This window comes from Panthera leo, chromosome D3 (genome assembly GCF_018350215.1).
Source record: "Panthera leo isolate Ple1 chromosome D3, P.leo_Ple1_pat1.1, whole genome shotgun sequence".
Lineage (NCBI taxonomy): Eukaryota > Metazoa > Chordata > Mammalia > Carnivora > Felidae > Panthera > Panthera leo.
In genome coordinates this window covers 70,470,043-70,491,322 of record NC_056690.1, presented here as the reverse complement: position 1 = coordinate 70,491,322, position 21,280 = coordinate 70,470,043, and the positions used below count along the sequence as shown (strand labels likewise).

General features: G+C 42.3%; 2 protein-coding genes across 9 annotated transcripts in view; one reads left to right on the top strand and one right to left on the bottom strand.

Moving 5' to 3' along the window:
- The window catches only part of SMAD4 (SMAD family member 4), a 59,991-nt gene extending 55,648 nt beyond the window's left edge, over positions 1 to 4,343 (bottom strand). For 5 of the 6 annotated variants that reach the window (XR_006195550.1, XR_006195551.1, XM_042911516.1 and 2 more), the window contains exon 1: positions 4,263 to 4,343. The gene's annotated coding sequence lies outside the window, so the exon portion shown is untranslated. Of the gene's footprint in view, positions 1 to 3,892; positions 4,093 to 4,262 lie in introns of those variants that run through there. The other variant, XM_042911514.1, reaches the window with a different exon arrangement.
- Positions 4,276 to 18,449, top strand: LOC122204204 (translation initiation factor IF-2-like). 3 transcript variants are annotated; one of them, XR_006195552.1, is made up of 3 exons: positions 4,276 to 4,691; positions 10,544 to 10,732; positions 17,117 to 18,449. XR_006195552.1 is itself a non-coding variant. In XM_042911519.1 (2 exons), the coding sequence occupies exons 1-2, from the start codon at positions 4,276 to 4,278 to the stop codon at positions 10,566 to 10,568; spliced, it is 441 nt and encodes a 146-aa protein (XP_042767453.1). In that variant the 3' UTR covers positions 10,569 to 10,814. The 3 variants fall into 3 exon arrangements, 1 of the variants encoding a protein (XP_042767453.1); XM_042911519.1 differs by lacking the exon at positions 17,117 to 18,449 and having other exon boundaries at positions 10,544 to 10,814; XR_006195553.1 differs by lacking the exons at positions 4,276 to 4,691; positions 17,117 to 18,449 and adding an exon at positions 4,836 to 4,967 and having other exon boundaries at positions 10,544 to 10,814.
- Positions 18,450 to 21,280: the final 2,831 nt, after the last annotated feature.

The following is a 21,280-nucleotide window of genomic DNA, read 5'->3' as shown; positions in this document are numbered from 1 at the left end:
TGGCTCAGTGGGTTGAGCATCTGACTTCAGCTCAGGTTGTGATCTCTCACAGTTCATGAGTTCGAGGCCCACATCAGGCTTGCTGCAGTCAGCCTATCAAGCACAGAGCCCACTTCAGACCCTCTGTTCCCCTCTCTCTACCCCTCCCTCACTTGCACTCTGTCTCAAAAAATAAATTAAAAACATTTTAAAAAAATTAAGTTAGAGGACTCTAACAGCTAAACCACCTCCAACTCTGATCTTGCTGCACCCCAGGCCAAATGAATCACAATTTCTGGAGGTAGGATCCAGCCACCAGTATTTTGTAAAGCTCCCCGAAAGATTTCAAAATGCAGCCAAAGTTGACAACCACTGTCCTAAACCTTGGGAGTAAAAAAGCAATAAAAAGATGGATCCCATACAGTTACAAGTTTTCTAAAATGCAATTTTCATTTAACACAGTCTTTGAGCCTAAACGTATTTACAATTATCACCAACTTAAAAAAAAATTGTTTTAATGTTTATTTTTGAGAGAGAGAAAGAGAGACAGAGTGTGAGCAGGGGAGGGGAAGAGAGTGAAGGAGACACAGAATCGGAAGCAGTACCAGGCTCCAAGCTATCAGCACAGAGCCTGACGTGGGGCTCAAACTCACGGACCGTGAGATCATGACCTGAGCCAAAGTCGGGAACTTAACCTACTGAACCACACAGGCACCCCCAATTATCACCAATTTTAAATTAAGATGTTATAATAGACACTTTTTTTTGAGAGAGAGAGAACAGAAGCCTGGGAGAGAGTAGAGGGGAAGAGGGAGAGAGGGGGAGGGAGAGATCTCAAGTAGGCTCCACGCTCAGCATGGAGCCAGAGATGGGGTTTGATCCCACCACCCTGGGACCATGACCTGAGCCAAAATCAAGAGTCGGATGCTCAACTGACTGAGGCACCCAGGTACCCCAACAGATACTCTTTATAATCGGTCTCTTGTAGCTAGCTATCTGACCTGTATCATTTGCAGTAGCAAATAATCAAGACTTAAATTATAAGATTCTGACCACCCATCATCTTAGTTTTACATAAGTACCACCCTAGTTTCTATCCACTTTCATGGTTAAAACAAATTTTCCTGGATGCCAAACATATCACATAATAGTGTCAAGGTGACACAACCTAAAATACCTTGTTCCTGAGAAACTGGAATTCGGCCACATTTTCCATCACCAAAATTACACATTTTAAAAATGAAACAAAAAAATCCAAAAATACTAAATCTGACTCATTATCAAGCATATGTTTTGTTATGTTATGATGCAAACAGTATCATACTGAAAGTTATCCAAATGAATATCTAGACATATTTGTCAACTGTTTCTCTTTTTAAAGCAACTGAATCTTCATCAACTGTTGAGTAAAAAGCCCTAAATTTGATAATTTAAGAAAATTAAATTCTGTGTTATGTTGATCTAAGTCCTTTAACTTTCATTGAGTGTAGAAAATAATGAAATCAATGAAACTTAGTCATTTTAGTTTTACACATGATTAAACATCACCTCAGAGTCATGTTTATTTTTTTAAATGTTTATTCATTTTTGAGAGAGAAAAAGAGCGCGAGCAGGGAAGGGGCAGAAAGAGAGGGAGGCACAGAATCCAAAGCGTTCTCCAGGCTCTGAGCTGACAGCACAGAGCCCGACGCAGGGCTCAAACTCATGAACTGTGAGATCGTGACCCGAGCCGAAGTCAGAAGCTTAACCAACTGAGCTACCTAGGTGCCCCCACAGTCATCTTTAATCACCACTTAAGCAAAACAAAAATTCCTGTCTAACTACACAATCTTCTAGAAAAAAAGGAAATCAAAACATGTACAAGGAGCACTGAAATGCCAACATAAGATGTTTAAAGAACCATTCACCTTTAAAATCACTGAATGAAAAATGAAAAAAAAGTTAGGCATGAGCTAGAGGAGGCCAAAATCGAACTGAAGTAAGTTTAAACATAAAAAAATAATAATATATGTTCTCACCAAAGTAGGTAAAATCTTAGACAAGACTAAATATCCATTTTAAATGCAATGAACGAGGCAGATCCTGTGGGGTTAACTGCCCTAGTAGGGGCCTCAGCAATTCACAGCTCAATTAGAATAGTGGCTAATGATGTTACTATAACACCAGCTCAATCAGAAAAAACAGCTTCCAAGCCAGAGAGGCGGTGTGTGACTGGGCAGCATAAATTAGTTTAATACTTGCTCTTAATTTGGGGGGTTGGGGGGGGGGGATCTAAAGAGGAATGCAGAACAAATAATTCACATACAAATAAAGAAATAGCTCAACTAAAATGTAGCTTTAAAAAGTGAAGCATAGGTTTTTGAAATAAGAATTGCTGCTTCATAGTATAAGCAGAATTGTTTCAAACAACAAAGCCATCAGAAAAGGCCAAAGATCCATATAAAATGTATACAAAAATTTCAAATTAACCTTCTCAGCCCAAATTTTCATTAAATCTGAAATTGATTTGCAGTTTTTTCTAAGCTCAATATTTACAATGAAGGCACTTAGCTATACAGAGAAATTCCTATTAGGTACTCCCACCTCGAAAATCAGAAAATTAAGGTGTAATACCTCTTTAAAGCAACCTCACCCCAAAAACCTGGAAAGCAAAGAAAAAGCCACTTCTATTAATAGACTCACAAAATGTATCAATTTTCTCTAGAAAGGCTTTTAGTTTTAATTCCAACAACTGAAACTTACATAATTCATTAGCACCTTTATATGTAAAGATTCTGCAAATCTTAAATGCTTAGCCTACCTGTATTACTTTGTTCAGTAACAAACCCATTTAAGAAAACAAAATCATAAAAAAATGAACTTAGGAAGCATTAACAGGATATCATATTTTAAAACGTTAATTATATCAATCATTTACAACTTGAAATGTCATGTACTAAGCATATCAGAACTTTCCAAAAGAGAAAATAAGAAATAAGTCTTCAGCAGAAAAAGAAGTTACACGTTGGAACTTCCTATGCTATATTTCAACTGAAATACAGTCTCAGTGCAACAAGGCAAAGGCAGTTAATGAAATCCACAATAAAATTTATTCCACTGCAATATTCTAAATCTAATTACTTTATGAAAGTATGTATTTATTTTCTATAAGACTACATAGTTTCTTACAACAAAAAAATACTGAACCTACTTTTTAAAACCCACATTATTAAACTGCTATTGATGCTAAAAAGATGTAATTCTGGCAAAAGTCAAAGGTTGTTAACAAAATTAGCCAAGATTACATGCCTTTAAAAAATCAACTCAGACTAATTAAAATGATTCCACATCATCTTATATTTGTAATTCCGGAAAAACGAGCAGTTTCACCTTAAACTAGAGTGCAAAAACGAAAGGCATGAGGAAACCAAATTCAAAACAAATTAATTAAAAATATATTCATTAAAATTTTTTCCAGTATTTTCGGGGGGGGGGGGGGATAGCTATCAATCATCAACAGAGTTTTAAAAACCTCTCCGCACCCTCAAAGAAATCTTTCAAGTTAACCAAACACACCCATTTCTTTGAAAATCTTGCCGGAGAGATTATAACAGCAGTTTGGGGCTGTGATGGAGCCACCGCCCTACATCGTATACCAATTTCACGCTCAGTACACGTAATCCTAGCAATAAAATAAACTACGTCCTTTATTTTTTGTTAGAGGAGTGGAAGGTGGGGGTGGTCAGTTAGGTGCCGAGAATGTTTCCCGCATACCGCCATCACCCACAATACTCAAAAAGTAAGTAAACAAATCAAAGCCAGAAACATAAACTGGAATGACACAACCAGGAAGGGAAAGTGAAGGACAAAGAGAAAACAAAAATTTGCTTAAGAAAAGAAATGAAGACAAGCCATTTACAACTTTCATTTATACCTGAGGCGACACACTCGGGCCAACCCAGCGCACTCGGCTGGGGCGGACAGCGAAACTACTCAAGAACAACAAAGAGGAGCGGCGGCCGCAGCAGGAGTCCCGGTCCGAGTTTAACTTGATTCTGCCACAGACCGCAAGGGGAGTTCGGGGCCGCAGGACCCAGCCCGTAGCCCGAGTGACGCGAGGCCCCGCGGCCCCTGCGCAGGGGCCGCCGGCCCGGCCCGTCAGGGGGCCGCGCTCGCTCTCCCGGCGCACCCGCCGGCCTCCTGCTTGCTCCCGGCCGCTGCCGGGAGCCCGCCCCGGGGCGGGGAAGCCGCGGGCGGGGTGCGCGGGCCCGGCCGGGGGAAGGGGAGGGGACATGGCGCGTTACCTGGGCTCGGGCGATGGCGAGGAGTGTCCACTCTCCCGCCGCGACTCGTCCGCGGGAGCGCCGAGCCCGTCGCTCCCCTGGCGGCCCGGAGCGCTCCTCGGCCCCGGCCCCGCCGCGTCCGAGCCAGGCCGCCCCTCCTCGGCGCCGCGCCGCTGCCCGCGCGGGCCGCCTAGAGCTCCCGGGCCGCCCCGCGACCGGGGGCCTCTCTCGCGGGGCGCCCGGCTCCCCTCACCCGCTCCCGCCCCCTGGGCGGCCGTGGAGTCGCGGGGAGGGCGGGAAGGGCCTCCCGAGGAGAGCGGGCGGGCGCGAACGCGGGCTCCGCCACCCGAGCCGCTCCGTTACCGCAGCGGCGACGACGACCAGGGCCGTGTTGTTGCTGCCAACTTGTCGAAAGGACACTGAGCATGCGCGCACGGAGACCACATCCGGGTAATTTCAGGGTTTGGCCCTTTTTCCCCCTGCAGCTTTCCTTTCTCCCTGCTGCCCCCGCCTCCCGCCCGGAGTGACGGGAGGGTCGCTCTGCGCAGGCGCTCACGAGGCGGCACCAGTTGGCAAGCTGCCCGGAGTGCCGGTCTGGGCTCCGGGCCTGGCGGAGGGCGCTGCCCCAGAGAGGCTGCTTGCAGTGTGTTCATCAGGGAAATTGGCATCCCTTTACAGAAAAGTACGCAAGCAGCGCTGGAGAGCTCGGAGTAGAGTGGGCGTCCAGTAAGTGTTTGTAAACAGCGATGAGCCGGGCCTTGTTTTTTGAGGACCTGCGGCCACAAAAATTAGGCTTGGACAGCCAGCTCCGGGGCGAAGATGGTTGTAGCGGTTTACGTTGGGAAGAAACAGGCGATGACCGCACCTTCCTTCCCTTTCCACCAGCCCTGGATTACTAGATCCAAAGGTGTTTAAACTTGCCAAATCCCTTTTTGGGCTGAAGAGATGCACAGGAGAGTCAAGGAATCACACATTTGAGAGTCTGGCCGGGTGTTATGAAAAGTGAGTGGAAGAATCTAGGTGAAACCTCAGAGTTGGAAGGGACCTTCCAGGACCTACAACACACCTGTTAACTAGGTTACCTGTTGGGTAGAGAAAGGCATAAACTCTGCCTTTGAATTAATACTTATTTGAAAGCTTTCCAAGATACATGCATTTATTTTATATTTTAAAAGTTTCGGAAAACACATACTAATTATATATTTTTTAATTTTTATTTTACTTTTCTACCACCTAGGAAATACCTCCATTGGGGGTCCCACGGAAACTAATTATTGAGAAGTTCTAAAGTCATTTCTTAAGTCTCGTTGCCCTCCTACCTTTCACACAGTGTCCTACCTCCTATCCCCATGCTGTCCTACCCGCCATCATGTCCTGGGCTCTTACCTCTTCTACCAGAAAGCCTCTACAACTGTCATGTTCACTGGTGTTCCCTACTCCTAGGGTGCAGGAAGACTTTCCAAGACTAGTTTTAAGGGAATTCATTTACACATCTTCCACTGCTATATGTACTATTTACTAAAAATTGCTCAGCTTGAGAAATCACCTGAGGACAGAGTGTCCCTTTCAAAACCGTCCTTCTCCCACCTGACAGAAAAAAAGTAAAACTCTCACCCGTTACTTAAGGTGCATCAACTCAAGATGAAAAACCTCCAGGGCAATTCAAAGGGACAATTCAGAAATGGGTGTCTGTGATGTGGAAGTGAATGGCCCAAATGAATGGGTTATAAATTCTTTTGCAAGTCAGGTGGTTTCCAATTCTTGCTGCCAACAAAATTGAAGGAAGCTCTAACTCGGTGATTTGGTAAAGGATCAATATGTGGTTCCTAGGCGCTATACCTCAGAAGGAGTTAAAAAGTAACATTGGTATAACTAAACCTCTTCCTTTGCCATTTGTATTTGTTATTTATCACTGTATGATAATATAACCACAAATGTAGCAGCTTAAAACAACACACATTTATTAGTTCACAGTTTCCACGGGTCAAGAGTTTAGGCATGGCTTAGCTGGGTCCTCTGTAAGATCCCAAATGAAGGTTGGATGGGAAAGGATGCACTTCCAAACTGTCACTGGCAGCATTCAATTCCCTGAAGGCTGCACAGGACTGAAGGCCTTAGTCCCTTGCTCACTGTCAGCTGGAGGTCCCTTCAGTTTTTTGTCAATATAGCAGCTTGCTTCTTCAAAGACAGCAAGGGGGAGATTCTCAGTGTAAGACACTGGTAACAGACGTATGTAACAATCACGTATGCATAATTACATATATCCTGTCACCTTTGCCATACTCTATTTTTTTAATGCTTATTTATTTTTGAGAGAGAGAGACAGTGAGAGCAGGCAAGGGGCAGAGAGAGGGGGAGACACAGAATCTGAAGCAGGCTCCAGGCTCTGAGCTGTCAGCACAGAGCCCAACACGGGGCTTGAACTCAAGAATATAGAGATCATGACCTGAGCTGAACTTAGAGGCTTAACCGACTGAGCCACCCAGGTGCCTCTGCCATACTCTATTGACCAGAAGCAACTCACAAGCCCTGCCCTTACTCAAAAGAAGGAGACCACATAGGAAGGCAGGGATCATGTGGGGCCATATTAGAATCCACTACACCATCTATTTCTTTATGCAAATAATAATCCCATAACCCCAACCTCCTCAGAATTTGTCTTCAAGTTCTCTTCACTTTCTTGCTTAAGGGAAACCTGACTTTCCCCTGGGACAGTGCTTTCCCTTCCCCCTTTGAAAGTAGTGGTAACTGTGTTTTCAATCCTAAGTCTCTTAGACTGTGCCTGGAAGCCGGGTAGGTGTCCTCCCTGCTCCTCAACAGACCATCCCCCTCTCTTCCTACTAACCTGCAGCTTTAAATCTTCCTATCCAGTACCCCTCATCGTTGCTCTCATTCCCCTTCATTTTGTCACCATTTGCTCTGTCAGTCACTCCAATACCACTTCTGTCTTTTTTTTTTTAATTTTTTTTTAACATTTATTTATTTTTCAGACAGAGAGAGACAGAGCATGAACGGGGGAGGGTCAGAGAGAGGGAGACACAGAATCTGAAACAGGCTCCAGGCTCTGAGCTGTCAGCACAGAGCCCGACGCGGGGCTCAAACTCACGGACCGTGAGATCATGACCTGAGGTGAAGTCGGCCGCTTAACCGACTGAGCCACCCAGGCGCCCCTCTTCTGTCTTAATCCTAGGTGCTTATGATGTACATGTGGATGATCTTCCCAATATTCTGACCTCTCAGTTCTTTGACTTCTCTTCCAAGGATCCTGTCCTACCCTAAGTCTGCCACTCACTCCCATGGGCATAATCATAGGAGCATTATCAAACTTTGCAACTCATCGTAATCACAATTTCAAATATACTCTGAACACGATCTCATTTACAAATCTCCTTGCAGCAATTGTCGAAAGTACAGATCTGCTCTCTCCCATCCTTACCCAGGTTAAATATCTGGCCAATCATTACAATCACTCCCTTGCACACATTCTCCACCCCGGCACACTCTCATCCCCCTTTGTTGTGCTTGCTAGGCAAAACCACAATCCTGATCAAGCCAGCTCCCACCTACCCCACACCAGCACTCACGCATCTGAATGTGGCTAGAGAAAAACACAATGACACTGCTTAGTTTCATTTTAATCTCATCACTCAACCTCCAGTGCGCCCTCCGTGCTGCCCCAGACTCCCACTTCACTCCTCCATTCTTCTGGATGTCATAGCTCTCTGTCCTCTAACCTACACCTCCTTCCCTTTCATCCTTATTCTCAGTAACCTTGCTTCCTGTTTCGTTGAGAAAATTGAAGCAATGAGATGAAAATCTCCACACAATCCCACGATCCCATCTACCCATACCCTCATACCAACATCTATAACCTCTTCTCCATCTTCCCTCCATTACGTAGTTGAATTTTCCATGCTCCTAGCTAAAGCCAGTCCCTCTGCTAAGGCAACAAATACCAATCTTGGCTTGACTAATCAAGATCATCACCGTGACTCCAGCAATTATCCGCCCCCTTCTAATTATCAATGTTTCCCTCTATACCGGGTCATTCCCATCCAGCTGACAAGCAGCTGTTACTTCTCCAATCATACAAAGCCTCTTTGACCCACTTCCACTGTCCGCTACTGCCTCGTGTCTGTACTTCAATTCCAACAAAATTTCAAGAGTTTTCCATGCTTTCTGTTTCTAGTTCTCCTGCCACCCTGTAGCGGCAGAATTCATGCCATATGATACAATTTATATAAAGTTAAAAAACATGCCAAATATAATGCCTGTGATAACACTACATGCATATGTAATAGAATCACACCAGTGCATATAAGGTTACATATGTGGCATATTTGAAGTATCCAAGTGAGCAGGTCTCCCACTTAAACCAGTTCCATTCATGCTTTCATCCTTACTACTCTATCAAAACTATTCTAGTCAAGGTCAACAATGAACTTCATATTGCTTAAGTCCATTGATCTATTCACAATTTTCATTTTAATTGACCTGTCAATTAACATAGCTAATCACTTGATTCACCTTTTTTTTTTAACCACATCCGCCAATTTTCCTCCTTCATCACTGATCCCTCTTTCCCTGTCTTATTTCTTCTTTGTTGATTCTCTTTTCCCAGACAACCTTGCAAGGACGTAGGGCTCATTCCTTGGATTACTTCTCCTTTCCATCTATACTTATTTCATTGGTGATCTCATTAAATCTCCTAACTTTCAGCAACATCAGAGATACATGATATCATCATATATGATGACATTTCCAAATTTATAGATTCAGCCCAGACCTCTCATCTAAACTCCAAATTCTGATATCCAGCAATCTACTGTACATCTCAAACTTATGCCACAAACTGAAAAATATTCTCTCTTAAACCTGTTCGACCCACCAGCTTTCCTCTCTCATTGACGACAAGTCCATCCTTCAAATTGCTCAGATCAAAAGCCCTGGAAGCATGCTGCCTTCCCTCTTTCTTTTATGTCCGGTGTCTAGTCCAGATTCAGAGCATCCCTTACCATCTCTACTGCTTCCTCCCTGGTCTGAGCCACCACCATTTCATGTTTGGATTAGTCTTCTAAAAGCTCTCCCTGCTTTCCATCTTGCCCCTTAGAGTCTGTTCTCAACGTAATAACCAGAGTGATCCTCCGAAAACATAATGATGTCACTCCTCTGCTTAAATCTCCACAATGGCTCCTCATTTCACTCAGAGTAAAAGACTGTCCTTACCGTAGTCTACAGGGTTCCACAAGATTTTCACCGCCATCCTACCCCAATCATTATTTTTCTAATCTCATCTCTTGTTGTTCCCTTGGATGAATCTGCTGTAGCCTTACTAACTTTCTTTATTGACCCTAGAAGATATGAGCCATATTCTCAAATTAGGGCATTTGTGTTGGCTCTTCCCTCTGCCTGGGACACATCTCCCCCAGATATCTGCAGTGCTAACTCCCTAACCCTCTTGAGTCATACGTCATCTTCTCAATGAGGCCCACCCTAACCTTTTTAAAACCATAACTCATTTTGAACCCTGCCCTACACCCCAGATTCCCCTTACCCTGATCTATCTTTCCTCATAGCTCTTCTCATTTACTGTGTTATTTACTTATATTTATGCTTATTGCTTATTGTCTCCTACCCCCCACCAGAATGTAAGCTCCATGAGGGCAGGGATTTATACATAGTGTTTACTAATATATCCCAAGTGACTAGAGTTGCTATTGACACATAGGAGGTTCTTGATAAATTCGTTTGGGTAAATGAATATGGTGTTTCATGCTTCTAACCATGTCTTATTCCAGCAAAAATATTCTACATTGTAATTTCAGTAGTTCATCAAAATTTATAACATTTTATGTTGTTTATACCAATTAGGTATTCAAACTTGTATTAATAATACAAGCAAGATGAATGTTTTAAACTTAGAGACTCAAAGATTTTTTTTTAATTTTTAGGGAAATAAGATAGGCTGATCAATAAAAGACTTTCCAGACTAAAATCTTATATTAAAATGTTCAGGAGCAAGTAGAATGGAAGTACAAGATAAGGAGAAAAAGAGTGATACAGAATTTCTTTTTAAGAAAAGCTTGTTCATGTATTTTTTTAAATAGATCATAGATGCATTATGATATTTAGATTCCCTTGGATACACTTACAGAATGATGTAACAATCTTATTTTAAAATGCCAATACTTATAATATGCCAGAAATAACAAACTTTGCCATTATTTAAACTTAAGATGAAACGTTTTAGATATGACCTTTAAAGGTACAAGAAGAAACATCGTTTCTCAAATTTCTTTTAGGAGGCATGCAAGCAAGAAATTTTGAAGACCACAGTACCAAGGCACTCCAGGGGACCTAAGCCACCACCTTTCCGGAGACTTCTTCAGGTGAAACATCTCACTCAGTTCTTCCATCCGTCTCTGCCCTGGGCTCTCGTGCCCTTTTGTTTTCTCTGAGGCTCACCTCCTGTGAAACAGAGCTTCCCCAGGGTAAGGAGAACATAGAGCTTTTACCTTTTCATCCCAGAGTTGACGACCTAGCCGTCCCACTTCCAGCACCGCCCACTGAGGAAGAAATAGAATAATTTTTCACGTGGGAGTGCCTGGGTGGCTCAGTCATTTAAGCATCCGGCTCTTGATGTCCACTTAGGTCATGATTTCAGAGTTCGTGGGTTCAAGCCCCCCATAGGGCTCTGTGCTAATAGTGTGGAGCCTGCTTGGGATTCTCTCTCCCTCTCTCTCTCTCTGCCCCTCCCCTGATCACACTCTCTCTTTCAAAATAAATAAATAAAACTTAAAAAAAAAAAAAAAACTATTCACTGTCAGCATGGAGCCCAATGTGGGCCTTGAACCCACAAACTGTGAGATTATGACTGAGCTGAGATCAAGAGTTGGATGCTTCTGGGTGGCTCAGTCAGTGAAGCGTCTGACTTTGGCTCAGGTCATAATCTTGCAGTTCATGTGTTCAAGCCCCATGTCGGGCTTGTGCTGACAGTTCAGAGCCTGGAGCCTGCTTCAGATTCTGTGTCTTCCCCTCTCTCTGCCCCTCTCCCGCTCATGCTCTGTCTCTCTGTCTCTCAAAAAAATAAATAAACATTAAAAAAAAAAAAGATGCTTAATGGAAATGTGGAAATGATGTAGCGATTGACAGCTCAAGGCATGAGTTAGGCATCATGACATTTTAGAGTTAACCCAATTTTTTTTTCAGCCTGTTTTGGTTCTGTTTATTTGTTTTCATTAGCTAGGCAAGTGATAAATTATAATTGTTTTATGCCAGGTCTAGTGAATAGTAATAAAGGGTACTGATAAAATGAAAGGAGCTCATACATTAAAAAAGACACAGAACCAATGGGTTATTTTAGGAGCATAATGGGAGTTAACCCAATGTTTTAAAAAATAATCTAAGTTGCCCTTGAAAATCATTTAACATTGATTAACCTAAACACTGTAAAGCACTATTTCCCTCATCCCTAAAAGCACTACAGTAAACTGTCATCTCCTTTGGCTTAAAGTGTAGAACATTATGTTTGAGAGTGACTGGTGTACATTTGACTATCAAGTGATTTGTTCTTTCAGCTCTATAGGAGGCCAAAGACTTGATGAAGAAAAGCGAAGATGGGTAGAGCCAATGCTCCATTTTATTTATTTATTTTAATCTACTAAATTAGAGGCAGCTGTGGACAGAATCCAAAGTGGGGGAAAGGGGTTGGGCAAGCAGGAAGGAATTACGTGGGAGGGGAAGGGAAATCACAGCCCACCTTTGTCTGGCTGCAGTCCTCTAAGTACTAACAGAGACCAAGAAACAGCTGAAAGCAAGGGACGGGAGCAGTACACACCCCTCTGTCAGCCCTAACCATTCACACAATGCACATTTTTATTCAATACGGACCAGGTACCAAGTACTAAGGGATTCAGAGAGAAATCTATAGCACATGCCCTTGAGTAGCTCCGAGTCTAGTGGGGGAAGAGTGAAGTGTTAATAGATAATTCTGATGAGGTCGACACAGAATGCTGTGAAAAAACAAAGAAGGAGCAACCTAATCTTGCCAGAGTTCAGAAGCCTTCACAAGAAAGTGACATTTGAGCTGGACTTTGAGGGAAAGTAGGAGTTTGCCGGTAGAATAGGATTGAGTGAAGACTTTCAGGGCAGAGAAAACAGGCTACAGATATGAAAGTGATTGGTGTGTTTGTGGAATTCAATATATAGCCGTAGATCTACTTGTCATATACAAACAAAGCAAAACCCAATACACCACGTTCAAGAGGGTACATATTACAGCGTTGTTGGCCTTAACAGACTGTTGGAAATAACTCAAATGTTTACCAAAAGGAGACTGGATAAATAAACTATGGCACATCCATACAATGGAAGACTAGAGAGCTGTAATTTAAGTGGAAGTTTTCACTGTACCCGTATGGAAAGATCTCAAAGGTTTACTGCCAAATGACAATGCAAAGTCCAAAACAATGTGTATATTATGCTATCTTTTCTATCATAAAGGAGGAAAAATAGTATACGTTTATAACAATAATGGTTGTATGGAGTAGAGTGAGAATTGGACAGATGAGGAATGGATGGGAGAAAATTTTTCACTGTATAATTTCTTTTATTCTTCAACCATGTAGATGCATTACCTATTCAAAAAATTAAACTGAAACTAGATTCACACTTGAAATTCAGAGTGACTGGAATGTGTATGCCCTTCCTTTCCTTTAAGACTCTGTCGATAATCAGGGTGCCTGGCTGGCTCAGTTGGAAGAGTATGGGACTCCTGATCTTGATCTTGATCTTGGGGTCATGAGTTTGAGCCCCGTGATAGGTACTAAATATATATATATATATATATATATATATATATATATATATATATATATACACACACACACACACACACACACACACATATATACATATATTCAAAAAAAAAAAAAAAAAAGACTTGATGATCCTCTAGGATCCCTGATGTTTGTCAGGATTGGGTGCCCTTTCTTTCTGCTCCCAGACCAGACTGTGAGTTCCTTTGTCCCTGAGGACAGAGGTTCTCTTGAGGGCCTTCTGCATAACAAGTGTGGAAGTGTCAGAGAATGTTTGTTGAATGAATGCACAGAGGTGAGAGATGAGACTGGGAAGATAGATTTGGAGCCAGACTATGAAGGAAGACATGCTCATGAGTTGAACTCCACTGGGGGACAGATATGTTTGTGTTTTATAGTTTTACTGAGGTACAACTTACATTTACAGACTTTTTAAGGGAGTTAGATGAATTTGGGTAAATGTATACATTGTGCAACCATTACTACAATCAAGTTTAGAACACTGCCATCACTCCAGATTGTTCCCTTCTGCCCCTTTGCAGTCAATCCCCACCCCCATATTCCTGGCCCCAGGCAACCATTGCCGCTGCCTGCTTCCTGTTTTTCAGGTTTTGGTTTTTCGAAAATTCCATATAAATGGAATCTTACAACATGTAGTTTTTGCATCTGGATTGTTTTTACTCAGCATGATGTTTTTGAGATCTAAAATGTTATTGTGTGTATCAGTAGTTAGCTCCTTTTTATTGTTCAGTAGTATTCCATTGTGTGTATTTGCAAATCCATAGAAACAGAAAGTAGATTGGCAGATTAGCGGTTGTCACAGGACAGGAGAGGAGGGGAATTGAAAGACACGGGTTTGTTTTTGAGGTAATGGAAATGTTCTGGAATTAGTGCTGATAGTTGTGCTACATTGTGAATATATTAAAAGACTGAATTGTACACTTTAAAATAGTTAAAACACATGCACCTGAAACTAATGTAGCATTGTGTCAACTATACTTCAATAAAAACAAACAAATAAATAAAATCGTTCAAATTCATAGAAACAAAGAGTCGAATGGTGGTTGCCAAGGGTTGGGGAGAAATGAGAAAATGTTGGTCAAAGGATACTAATTTCCAATTATAAGATGAATAAGTTCTAGGGATCTAACATATAGCATAGTGACTTTAGTTAACAATACTGTATCATATATACTTGAAAGTTGCTAAGATCTTAAATGTTCTCGCCACCAAAAAAAAAGGTATAATTATGTGAGGTGAGTGATGTATTAAACTAACTTTATAAGGGTAATCATTTCACAATATATACATGTATAAAATCATTGCATCGTATGCCTTAAACCCATACAATGCTTTATGTCAGTTATCTCTCAATAAAGCTGGGAGAAATAAAATTATTAAAATGGTAAGCTTTATGTTATGTACATTTTATCTTAAAAAGTTACATTCTAGGTGGCATTCACTTTCGAATGCCCCCTCTATGTAAAGAGAGCTTTCCTACTATTCTTCCTTTCTGATCTTATACTCTAATAAACTTGCCTGCTGCTCCAAAAAAAAAAAAAAAAAAGTTACATTTGAGGTAAGCATCACTAACAAGGTTACTAAACAAATAGCCCTTGGAGGCAGCCTCACTTGGTTCAGGTTCTCATTTCACTTCTTACTAGCTATGAGACAGGGGACAAAGCATTCTAAGTCTCAGTTTCTTCATCTGTGAAACAGGGATAAAAATAAAGCCTGTTGTGCCAGTGAGCTGTAGAGAGGACTCAGTGAGATAATGCCTGTAAAGCACGTAACATGGTCCTGACAAGCACCTAATCAGTATTAGCTAACTTTTTAATCCCACTACACCTGCATATGTCAAGTCTATAACATGTCTTAATTTTTTCAATTCAACATGAAGCAGGGATTATTCTCAATCTATAGGTGGTGAAACTGAACTATCAAGAGATTAAAAATAACTTGTCCCCATATTAGGGAAGATTCTATAAAATAATTGGTCTGTATTTTTCAAACGTGTCAATGTCATGAAAAACGGACTGGAGAACTGTTCTGGACTGAAGGAGGCGCAACAGACATGACAATCAAATGCTGTGCGTGCTCCTGAACTGGGGATGGAAGAAGGGGGACATTATTGGGACAACTGACCAAATTGGAATATGGACAGCAGATCAGATAATAGTAGTGAATCCATGTTAGGATTCCTGATTTGGGCAACAATAGTGTGCAAAGCCAGGACCTAGGGTGTGGCGAGCAAAGCTCCTGGGAAGCCCTCTCAGGGCCATGACTCAGGCATTGCTTGCTTCCCCCCTGCATCTGGCCCTGGTGTTATGGTGGCATAAGAGATGTCCTTGGTTTTATTTTATTTTATTTTATCTTATTTTATTTTATTTTATTTATTTAATTTTTTTTTTTTTTTTTTTTTTTTTTTGAGAGAGAGAGAGCATGAGTGGGAGAGGGGCAGAGACAGAGGGGGACAGAGGATCCAAAGCTGGCTCTGCAGTGTCAGGACAGAGCCTGATGCGAGGCTCAAATTCAAAAACCACGAGATCACAATCTGAGCCGAAGTTGGATGCTCAACTGACTTGAGCTCAACTGAGCCACCTAGGCGCCCCAAGAATGTCCTTGTTTTTAGTAAGTACACACTGAAGTATTAAGAAGAAAGGCATGTATGTATGTAACTAGCCTTCCAGGAGTTCCAAAATAATATATAAGCATAGAAAGAAAATATTAAAGCGTATGTGGCAAAATGTTAATAATTTGTGAATCTGGGTAAAGGATATGCAGAAGTTTTTTGTACTACTCTTGTAAGTTTTCTGTAAGACTGGGTTTTTAAAACAATTTTTAAGTTACCTGCCCATGTAATGAAGTCCCTTTAACAGCAGAGCTGGAACCTGAGCCCTCTCCAGCCTCCAGCCCTCCACACTGAGTGCAGTGTGGAGCAGTCCTGCAACCCAAATCTGAAGCCAGGACCCAGAAAGGCCTCCTGACCAGATGCCTCAGGAAGTGGCCCAGGTGCCTTTGAACAGTGTTTCTTCCACTTTAACATGATCTTGTTAAAATACAGGTTTGGGGTGCCCGGGTGGCTCAGTCAGTTGAGCGTCCAGCTTCGGCTCTGGTCATGATCTCGGGTTCGTGGGTTCAAGCCCCGCATCAGGCTCCTTGCTGACAGCTCAGAGCCTGGAGCCTGCTTTGGATTCTGTGTCTCCCTCTCTCTCTGCCTCTCTCCGGCCTTGCACTCTTTCTTTGTCTCTAAAAAAATGAAACATTAAAAACAAATTTTAACAAAAAATGCAGGTTTTGATTTGGTGACTCCAAGGTGGGGCCACATTCCTAACAGGCTCCCAGGTGAAGTGATGCAGCTGGTCGCTGGACCAGAGCTCTGAACGCAAGACCCTAGACTCCAGAGCCTAGATCTCTAGAGCCTAAACTGCAAAATTTCTTGAGGTGGGAAATAGAAAGGAAAACTAGCTGATTTAGGAGACAGTCCACAGTTGCGATGCTACCTACTTCAAATGCTTGTCAATGATTAGCTTAGCTTTCTTTTTTTAAACATCCTTTCATTCAGGAAACATGCAGAGTGAGCCTACTGGGTGCCATGCTTTATTTCGGGTAAGGAATTGGATGGTGATGAACATTAACTGAAACGCGTAAAATTTATCCAGCCTCTCCCTTCCCCTAGGAGACTCCAGATCTGCCTTAAAACTAGACAGTTTTCGGTTCAAACAAGTGAATGTAGCATCTAACCGTCTCAGTCAGTGTCACAGGCACAACAGGGAACATTGCAGGGAGGGAGGTGCTGGAAATAACAATTTCATCAAAGGCAAAAACAAAACATTTTTTTTAAAGGTAGAGTTGGTATCATTTTAGTGATAAAAGGATCTTATAATGAATATTTGTGCAAAGGGTTTTGAGCTTTCAGCTCCGAGGGGGGAAAACATCTAACCTTAACATCACCAAAATCTTTCCTTAGTTGTAAAGAATTTTTCTTGGGAGACAACCTTGAGGCGGGTAATTAACTTTACCTGGGAAGAAAATTGCAGTTACTAGTTTATTTTAAAGGGTTCAAGGATAAACAAGTGCCACCTTTTCAGAGGTGGAAACGCAGGATTTGAAGGAGAAGGATGCTGTGAGCGCTTGAACAGCCCTTACCTCGCTTCTCCTTGGGAACTGGCTGTGTGAAGGATGTGCGAAGCCGGTTCCAGGACTCAGCCTCCAAGAAAAGGTGTCCCCTCCTTGCTGTCCCCTCCTCCAAGAAAAGGTGCCCGGCAGAAGCTCCCACAACACCTGCCACTCAGATTTGTCTTTCTCTTGCGCCCATTGGCTGCGGCCACCTCTCCCCTCTGCTGTTTTCTCTTCCCCTTTCCTTTGCCTGGTGGACTTTCACTTCCCGGGCCCTTCTGACAAGCTGCACCCAGCTGCTGCGGATGAACTGTCCCCACGCTTCCTGCCCTCCGCCCCGTGCAGCCCACGCAAGGTCAGCCCCGTGCTGGAGCACTGCTACCCATGGAGCTGCCTTCTGGGCCTGGCTACCCGGGCCTCCACACGCGCATCTTTCACCAGCAAGGAAGTGAGAAGTCAACACCCTCCCAGCCACACGGCCCGGGAGGCCACCAGCAGCGGCAGCTGTTTGCCTCCCGCCCGTTTTTCCGGGAAGCTGGTTCCCGGGTTGGCCCCCACCTGGTTCAGCGCTGACACCCATCCTCACTGAGAAAGGTGCCCTGGTTCCGCAGCACGTCTCCAGCCTGGACGTCCGGCCCGCCTTCCCCAGCATACACACACACCACTGGCGTGGCCCGGGAGCCGCAGTTGGTCTGAACTTGCCTGAGGCTCCACGGGTTAGTTAGAATACCAGGCTGACTCTGGTCTTAGCCACAGTCCACAAAGGCTCCTTGGCAGGGGTTCTTTCTGCAGGCTTTGACCCAAAGGCCCAGGAATGCAGGCTTATGCCATCCTCCCTTACAGCTGCCCTCCATTCCCACTTCTCCCCCAGGAACAAGTCCCAACAGATTCTTCAGCCAAGGAAAAGGCCATGTGAACAATCTCAGGCCCAGGCCCAGCGTTTGCCTGCTGTCCTTCCCTCCCTGCCTCCCTCACCATGCCAAGTCCCATCAGGAGGCCCAACTCTCCCCTACCAACGACTCCAGCCCAGCTGATCTCACAAGCCACTCCACTGACCCTTGATTTCCTAATGTCCTGTTTACTTTCGACTTTATTAGCAGACAGTAGCATAGAAGTGGAGATTACAGATGGGCTTTGGAGTCAAATGGACATGTATTCAAATCCTGCTTCCATTGCTGTGTGTTCCTGGGCAAGTTACTGAACCTTTCTCAGCTTTAATTACTTCCTCTCTTAAAGTAGGTATCATCACACTTGTTAAAAAAATGTTCTCCTCCGAAGATTAAAGGCAAATTCTCTCATCCAACAAAAATATACCGAGTGTCTGGTGTTTGGCAGGCACTACTGTGGATGACAATACCGTGGTGTACAAGGCAAGCTCCTTGTCCTCAAAGAACTTACATTCTGGTGGATGACTGACGATACACCAATAAACCTGTAGCCAAACAAACAATACTAGTGATAATTACCATTAAAAAAAACACAACATACCAGAGAGAGTGATTAGATTTGGAGAGGGTGGGGAGTAGTATTTTAGATAGGATGATTAGGGAAGGATGTCTGAAGAGGGGACATTTGATCAGGGCCCTGAATGATACAAAGAAGTGAGCTATGCAAAAATCTGGGGAGTGCAGGTGTAAAGATTCTGAAGCAGAAACGAGGTCGATGTGTTCATGGAACAACAGTAACATCAGCGCAGCTAGGGCAGGGCAAGAGAGAGGAGCAAGGTAGGGGATAAGATCAGATAGGTCATATGTGGGGAGAAGCGTCAGCATGTGGTCAGTGCTCCATACATTCCAACTATTCTTAAAGGGGTCTTGTTTTCCTAACGAGGCTATATACTCTTTGAATGCACTCATTCATTGGACAAACACTGAGTACCTACCAGGTGTCAGTCACTGTGCTACGAGATAGGAATATAAAAACGAACATCACAGATGTGGGAAAGGAAAATGAGAAAGTGAGCAGGGTGCTTTGCAGGGTCAGAGACAGCTGAGCCTAGCCTACTGCAACCTTAGGGACTGAGCTTGGCTCAAGGGCGTCCTGATGCTTGCCATGCTGTTGTACAACATGCCCGAGAAAGTGCCCAGTGAAATCATTATCTGAATATTAAGGGATGGAAAAAGAGATACAGGTAAATATAAACCAAAACAGTTCCAGGGTAGTAACTTTCTTATCATCTAAAAGAGACTGTAAGGTGGAAAACATCATGAGGGACAAAGAAGATTGTATATGCAGTGTAGGTCAACTGAATGACTCAATTAGTGAGCTCGATCTAATAGAGAACTTTGTACTCAACAAATAAAGAATATACATTTTTCAAGAATGTATGGAAGACTCCAAAGATCAGTCATGTACTAGTCATGCACTTCAATAAATTCCAAAAAAATCCACATCATTCAGGCCATGTTCTCTATCATAATATAATAAATTTGGAAATCATTAACAAAAGAATACCTTCAAATTCCTAGAAGTCTGGAAATGAAAAATTCTATTAAATAATAGAATAAAGAAATTATCATACTGGAAATTACAAAATATAATAAAAGCACCATGTGTCAAACTGTACATAGCTGGTAGATAAAAAGGATTTGTAGAGTTATATACATTTAACAAATAAGAAATATTGAAATCAAATGAGCCAAGTGCCCCGTGCAAAAAGCCCAGAGAAATAAGCAGAAAGGAATAAAGATGGGGCAAAAATCAATGATAACGAGGCATCAGGGGAGAGGGGAGAAAAGCAGTATACATGAATAACAAAATTAAAAGATGATTTTTTTCAAAAGACTCCTGAAAGTGACCATCGTGCCAAGATCAATAAAAAGCAGGAAGATATGCAAGTAAATAGAACACCAAATAAAAAGGAAAAAATAATTTACAGACAAAATAGGCATTTTTTAAAAGATTATTAACTACTATCTGCTAATAAATTTGAATACATTGATGAGAAGGGTATACAGCTGGAAAAACAGAAAATACCTGTTGACACAAAATTTTAAATACAAAAATAACCATTAAAAAATTTGAAATTGGGGGGGGTGGGTTAAAAAAAAAAAAATTTGAAATTGTCATGAGATTCCCCCTACTCCATCAGATATAAACATATACACACATTTGCTTATTTTAACAATCAATGGAAAACTAAGTCATAAGAAATCGTAAAAGCTACTTAGGAGGAAAGAGACAAGGAGAGAGAAACTAGAATTCTCTAAATATACCCGGTTGTGTGAATTTTACTATAAAACTACTTAAATCTTTAACATAATTATGAAATAAAATTAAATTAAAGTTAAAAAGCAATCCCTAAAATGTGAAAACAAATTGAAACAGACGAACCTGATTCTGTTTCAAGTTGGTGGCACACAAAGGAGCTATTCCAAGTGACTTTATTTATTTATTTTTATTTTTTGTAGTGTTTATTTATTTTTGAGGGAGAGAGAGAGAGAGAGAGAGAGACAAAGGTGAACAGAGAGGGGCAGAGAGAGGGAGATACAGAATCTGAAGCAGGCTCTAGGCTCTGAACTGCCAGCACAGAGCCCAACACAGGGCTCAAACCCATGCACTGTGAGATCATGACCTGAGCTGAAGTCAGACACTTAACCGACTGAGCCACCCAGGTGCCCACCAAGTGACTTTAAAACAAATAACTTGACTCTATATCCCTAGCAGGACATAGCCTGAGGACGAAAGAACTGCAATACAAACATAAGCATACACATAAAAAAAATCTCTAAAAATTATTTTTGATAATCACATTGGTGGTAGAGGTTTGATATTATGGTTTCTTTTTATGTAGGCTTCATGCCCAGCCCAACACAGTGCTAGCCCAACATGGAGCTTGAACTCATAACTCTGAGATCAAGACCTAAGCTGAGATCAAGAGTCGGACCCATAACTGACTAAGCTACCTAGGTGCTAGGGAGTTTTAGTATTATTATTCTGAGAATGCTAGTATGTATTGCAGGATAAAGGAAATGAGTAATTTAAGTTGGTATTATTGAGAACTGAGATTTCTGACATGACAGAAAGGAGATATAGGGTAGATGAAGGTGTGGAGTCCTGGATTTGAACTGGAAGTATGTGGTAGGCAGAATTGTATAATGATCC

Coding starts and splice junctions, on each gene's coding strand:
- LOC122204204 (XM_042911519.1), top strand. CDS start 4,276: ATGGCGAGGAGTGTCCACTCTCCCGCCGCGACTCGTCCGCGGGAGCGC. Junction 4,692..10,543: donor CGCACGGAGACCACATCCGG/GTAATTTCAGGG, acceptor AATTTCTTTTAG/GAGGCATGCAAGCAAGAAAT.